This window comes from Lepisosteus oculatus, chromosome 9 (assembly GCF_040954835.1).
Source record: "Lepisosteus oculatus isolate fLepOcu1 chromosome 9, fLepOcu1.hap2, whole genome shotgun sequence".
Classification (NCBI taxonomy): Eukaryota; Metazoa; Chordata; class Actinopteri; order Semionotiformes; family Lepisosteidae; genus Lepisosteus; species Lepisosteus oculatus.
Genome location: NC_090704.1, coordinates 41,524,565 through 41,530,564, shown reverse-complemented (window position 1 = coordinate 41,530,564; position 6,000 = coordinate 41,524,565). Strand labels below are relative to the sequence as shown.

The following is a 6,000-nucleotide window of genomic DNA, read 5'->3' as shown; positions in this document are numbered from 1 at the left end:
TGAAGTTTATAAAGACCCTAGGAAAAGAGTGTGTAAATTGTAACATACTACAGATGCCAGAAGTGTAACTTGACATGCTTACGAATTGAAACCCTAAGAAAGCACCTCTGATAGACATTAGTCTTCTCAGTGCATCTTTACACAGCATTTAATCCTTAAGGGTGATGTTGGATTTAACTGATTTCTATCCCAATGCCCAGGGGGTATGAATATTTAGAAATGCACAAAAACTAGAATAATTCCACCCGGAAACATTCCGGAGGATCCGATGGGTTTCCACCTATCCTTTCTGCATTTCAACATGGGATTAGTCTCTGCTTGCTCCTTTGCATCCTGAACTCTCCACACAGCCCCCCCCCCCGAACCACTGCATGATCTGCATGCATCACGCTCTGCAGTTATTCTGCACAGGGCTTTCACTGCTGTCAGCCAGCTGTGGCGCATCTAATTACTCCAATTAAGAAATGATGCTGAATCCAAAGACATCCGTAAAGATGTTTTTCACGATGATGTGCCAAACACACTTTCTCTCCCTACACCACACCATCGGTGGCTAAGGGAAAGGAACAGAAATACACAAAAGCAGGTTTAATTTTGTAAAAAATAGTGCTCTTTATTATAAATTATTGAAATGTTTTATAAATATAAATATGTGCAAAGTTTCTTTTTTTGTTTTTTGTTGTTTTTTTTTCCCCATAGATCTTCAAGCTTGTACTACCAGTCATCGGGCTGGACGTTAAGGTGGAATCTTTATAAAAGACAAAAAAAAGGTTTTCCGTTTGTTTTCACACATGTAAACATTTTCTTGTTTTTATAAAAATACTACATGGAACTCCCAACCTTTCTGCGGTAACAGGCAAGGCACCGAGAAAGGAAGGCTGATTCCGCCCCATACATTCATTAGCAAGCAGATCTCCTGTCGTGCTTGAGAAACAAACGCCACCTTATTCATCAGGGTACACTTCTGATTTAAAAAAAAGGCCTTGAGACAACACTGGTTCAGATAAACCTGCCCCCTCCCCAGTGCTCCTAGGTGTGTTTAGCTCATGCTTTGCAATGCCACCACTCTCGTTCTACAGCTTTGCCTTCACATTATCTTTAGCTGGGATTGGAAATCTCGGTCAGCTACCGACGTCCTGGTCACCTCTTTCCACCTTCTCCTTAATTGGAGCTGCTTTGCAATAACCAGAAAGCAAAGGTGCCTGCAGTTTCACATGCGTACCCTAGCACAGCGGTTCTCAAGAGGAGAGAGCTCTCTTGTCAGTTATAATTTCCACCCATCAGTGGCATGCAAGCAAAGATGGCCACAGTAACCGAAATAAAACACCCGTCGGAGCTGGGAGCTAATGCCAGAATCAACTACAACTCTTCCAAAACCATCCAGAATAAGACGGTTCTTGTTCTGCGAGTTGTGGATTTCCAGAATTTGCAAACCTCAGGGCTCTACACTGGCCTCAGTGATTGCTGGCACACAGGCTGCTCCATCAGACGTATTTTACTTCGGATACATTCAGGATTTTCCACTGAATAATGGATCTGAAATCTTGGGTGTAGGTTTCCTCACAGTGTTTGGATTCATGGTGAAGGAATCTCATGGAGCCTTCCACACACTTAATACTTTCAGTCTGTATAACTGTACTAGCCTCACAATGCGTACAGTTAGACCAGGCCAAAGGGCTGATTCACCAGTGTCTCAGAAGAGCAGGGCTGATGTCCTGTGGGTTCTTATCCCCACACCCACTTAATAGGTAACAATACTTGGCAGGCACTAGTGGAAATGTCTGAGTCACCCAGCCTTCTGGTTCTGGGTCTTAGTCAAACGTGGGACTAAAAACCTGGGTCACATTTCTCCATGAGAAGTTAAATGTTACATTATAACATTCTGATCAAACAGCGAAACATGGCGCTTAGCCAGAGCAGCAAACTGGTACGCTAATCAGGTACGAGGTTAAAAAGGACTGGTGTTAAAACACAACGTGAGTCGCAGTTGCACTGGTTAGAATATTGAACACCAGCTCCTTCCTTAATCCTGGACAGATCTGTGCTAGTGATCCCTTCTCGAGCGTCTTACTACAAACAGAAGGCACAATCGGGATCCACTGCCTGCTAGTGAAAGAGAACTATGTACCATCCTCAATACTAGAGTGACATGCTAGCTACACAGCCGCTCCTGTTGTCTTGCATGTTCTTCAATTTTAATTTTAAGACTTTAACACAGATTCCTTCTGATCAAGTTGGCCCCTTCGGTTACAGTACAGAGATTCCTCACATACAAGATTTCCACCTTAAACAAGTCACTGAGGCCATTTCTACGAATGTCCGCTCCAGCTGGGAGGGCGGGGGAGGCTTTAAATAGGAGCATCATAATCCTGGAGGAACTCCTTGACCGTGTGGGGCAGCTGGTCCCTTTTGCTGGAGATGTCAATGTGCCCATTGACGGTTTTCCGGCAGAGATGCTGTAACGTGGACATGCTGGAGGACAGAGGCCGGAGCAGTTCGAGTGGGATCTTCTCCCCGCCGGAGTAAATGAAATAGGTGCTCCTCCCGTTCCCTGCGGATGATGTCCCTTTGGAAGGCATATAGTGGTGAATCAGTTTTAGCACGCAGTCGAACCTGGGGACCGACTGCGCGTTCTTGGGGTCAGTTTGGAGGAAGAAGGAGCAGCTGTCGCACTGGATGCGCAGGTTCTTTGTCCCGGAGGCAGTCTTGACACTGAGGGTGAAGAAGTGCCGGTTATCCGAACTGTCCCGTATCAGGAACGTGCCGGCTGGCTCAGAGCTCAGCAGGTTGTTGGCCTCCTTCCCGCTCACCGTGTTCCAGTAAAAACCGCTCTCCTGCAACTTCCGGACGGCGTTCAGGATGAGCTGGTACTGCAGCTTGGAGCTGAAGGTCTTGTAGCGGTGAGGTGGCAGCCGCATACTGGCGTCGAGAGGGCTGCTGCTCATCGCGGAGTCAAACTTGCTGTGGGTTACCATGGCGCTGCGAACGCGCCCTGAACTTCCCGGTCCTCACGACGCAGTGTCCAGAACGGGGCGACCTCTCGGGGCAGGGTCCGAAGTCCAGGCAGGGGTACGGAGAGGATCCTGGTGTTGCTCTTCCACTAGAGCATCAGGATCGGCTATTCTTGGCCTTTAACCACACACTGGGGAAAAATAAACAGCAAGCGTTAGGCGACATGGGTAAATACTCTGGCTACAATAATCCAGTGTACCTCGGTAGAGTTCCCTAATACCACATTAAAGCTGATTCAGCACACTGCTTTAGTACGTTGCCCAGAGGGGAGACACAACTCTGGACACTGACATCTGCCTTTTAGGAGCGAGAATTTCCGTAACAGAATATAACTTCATTTTGACAACCAAAGCACCTGGTGGGACTGGAAGCGCAAATATCCCAGGCAGGAGGAGACACGGTTTCCATCTTAAAGACTCGGCGTGTGAAACAGATTGCATCTCCGGTTTACGCAAATTCTGCGTTGACCTTATCACGATCTCCTTTGATATCATCGAAAAAATCTCACTGGGGTTTTGTGAGCCAGGCTAACGGAGACTGTCTGGTCCATTCTTAATCTTCGTCGAATCGCACAGCAGTCATTCCCCTCTTGGGAAGAAAAAAAAACACCCCTTCCCAGTTCTGCTGCGCGTCTAATCTTTTTTCAAGACATACAGGAGGAATACCGCTTTTGGTTTTTCCCTGCGGTGAAACTACATTACAGTACAAGTACCGCACAGCGCTGCGGGATACGGTAACAACCCCCGTCATTAAAGAAGAGTTACTTGAATTCTCTCCGCATCTGCTCTTAAAATATGCTGAAAAGTCATTCTTTTGAGTCTAAAGAACGCTCCATTCTCCTGTTCTGGGAAACATTATAGGGATAAAAGCATCCCAGGACAGTCTCCCCTCTGTTATGAAAAGGGGCCCCAGTTTCCTGACTAGCGATCTGTGGAGCCATCCCCCCTCCATGCACCCCCGAGCACACCTCCCCCATCTGTATATTCCCTCAACTCGATCCACGATATTCAACAAAGTTTTGAAGCCCCGGAGGAACCAGTATCTTGCACAACTGAATGCCATCTTGTCTTAGCTGGACCATGCGGCTGAAATTTAGTGTTTGGTAATCACTCATGCGTTTAATAATTTCCATCCTTCTACACGCGCCTCAGTGAGGCAAACACCCTTGTCTTGTTAAACCCTGTTATTTTTGTTTTATACATGAATGATAAGTAATGTTCAAGGTAAGGGCTATTGGTAAATCGCTGTTGATCTACACAGAGTACCCCCTAAAAAAAGTTTTGAATAGCAAACTCGTAGGGAATTTTTTTTTAAACAAAGCGGTATAATTACCTTGAGGAAGGTTTCAAAAACTAGTATCCTTTTTTTTTTGTTCTTGTTGAAAATGTTAATTAATCCAAATGCGTCTTCTTTAACCTGAACTTTTGCTCGGGCTCAGTCGAGGGTCTCCACAATAAGGCGATGCAAGGAGAAAGAGTTACAGGGTCCCGGGCTTGAAGGCGCTCTGCAGGAGAGGACGACAGAACAGCCCCCCTTTTAAATGACTTGGAGCTACAGAGCTTTTGTACTCGCCGACTGTAACCCAGGCAGTGGCAGCCGTATAATGCCAAAGTCCCTCGGCTAGTACAGTTCATATGCTGTAAGAAGCTCCACCCCCCACCTTCCAGTAAAAGACACAGTTTTCATGTTTTTAACCGGCCTGTTCCTGGTACTCACACAGCCCAACCCCTCCCCCTCTCCCTCTCTCTCTCTCCCTCTCTCTCTCTCACCGCTTCCCCGCTTTGAATACACTGCTCTCATTCTTACAAGGTGAAGCAAGTTCAGGTTGTGGGCTGCCCAGTGCTTCCCTATGAGAAGGAGCAAAGGGACTCCCTTACGGTAACCCGCGATCTCCATTTCCCCGTCAACCACTAAAAGCGCTGCAGCCGAACAAAACAAAACAAAACAAGACAACAAGAAATAAAACGCAATTTACCAACAGCGGAATGTTAGCTACCCATGGCTGCGCTGTCCTCTTCAGGTCCTCTAACTGTAATTCGCTCAAGGGGTCATGAGATCGGAGATAACGTTTTGCTTATCTTATTCGGGAAGACTGATTAGGCTGCGCTTTCCTCGCAGTGTGAGGCGTGGACTTCCCGTGGGTGGGTGAGAGTGGGGGGCACAGGGGTACTGTAGGTCGCGTCCGTCAAGTCAGCCTTTCGACGACGACCTCCACTGGAACAAGGAGACGCGAACTTTTTTTTAATAAAAAAAAGAAACGGCTCATTAAAACGCCGTGTGCTCCGCTCCCGCTGTCCTTGAGGGGGCACTCTTTATCAAATGTTAAATATTTGTTTTAAAATTGGGCAAATCTAAAGACGCCAGAGTAAACAAAACTCTTTTTCGCTAACGTACCCTTAGGGAAGCGCATCTTCAGGTGAAATCAATCCAGACTAGGATACACACATACAGACTACGTGCAGAAATTAGTGCAATCCGCTACCCTCTTGGGTGATATGTTTCTCAGTGAGATGCACTAAATTACAATAATTCCTGTCAGTCTTATTATTACTTGCATGTAGCTCGGGAAATCAGGTGGACCCCCCAAACTCCCTTCAGCGTGATTTATGATTTAGGGGGTCAGGAATTAGCCGACTTCCAGGCAGATTTAATGTTCCATTCGACATTAATCACTGCGTCGTTTTTTTCAGTTTTGTGTTCATTTGTTCCATTTCTTAAGAGCAGAATGACTGGAAACGAAAATGGATAATATTTTCAAAAGTCCCTGTATCGTGAAAGCTGCATTGCATATGCTTGGAACTGGGGAGGTGGGGGCATCAAATTTTGAAGAGCTTTTGCTTTCGCTCTTCAGTGTTTTTTGCAGCTGGCGGCAAAATGTTCATTTCAGGCGAGCACAGGTGTTCATCTAACGTCGGGGTAATTAAACCACATCCCCTCGTGTTTCCCGTTAGAGCGCCAAGCCCTCCCGTGCTTCCTGAGACCCGTCAG

The 6,000-nt window shown here is 46.6% G+C and overlaps 1 protein-coding gene across 1 annotated transcript; it reads right to left on the bottom strand.

The window, feature by feature from the left end:
* Window positions 1-587: 587 nt before the first annotated feature.
* Window positions 588-4,632, bottom strand: socs3b (suppressor of cytokine signaling 3b). Its single transcript, XM_015356751.2, has 2 exons — window positions 4,345-4,632; window positions 588-3,142 (listed from the first exon to the last, which is right to left on the bottom strand). Exon 2 carries the CDS (start codon window positions 2,973-2,975, stop codon window positions 2,349-2,351), a length of 627 nt encoding a protein of 208 aa, XP_015212237.1. The 5' UTR covers window positions 2,976-3,142; window positions 4,345-4,632; the 3' UTR covers window positions 588-2,348.
* Between the last annotated feature and the right edge of the window lie 1,368 nt (window positions 4,633-6,000).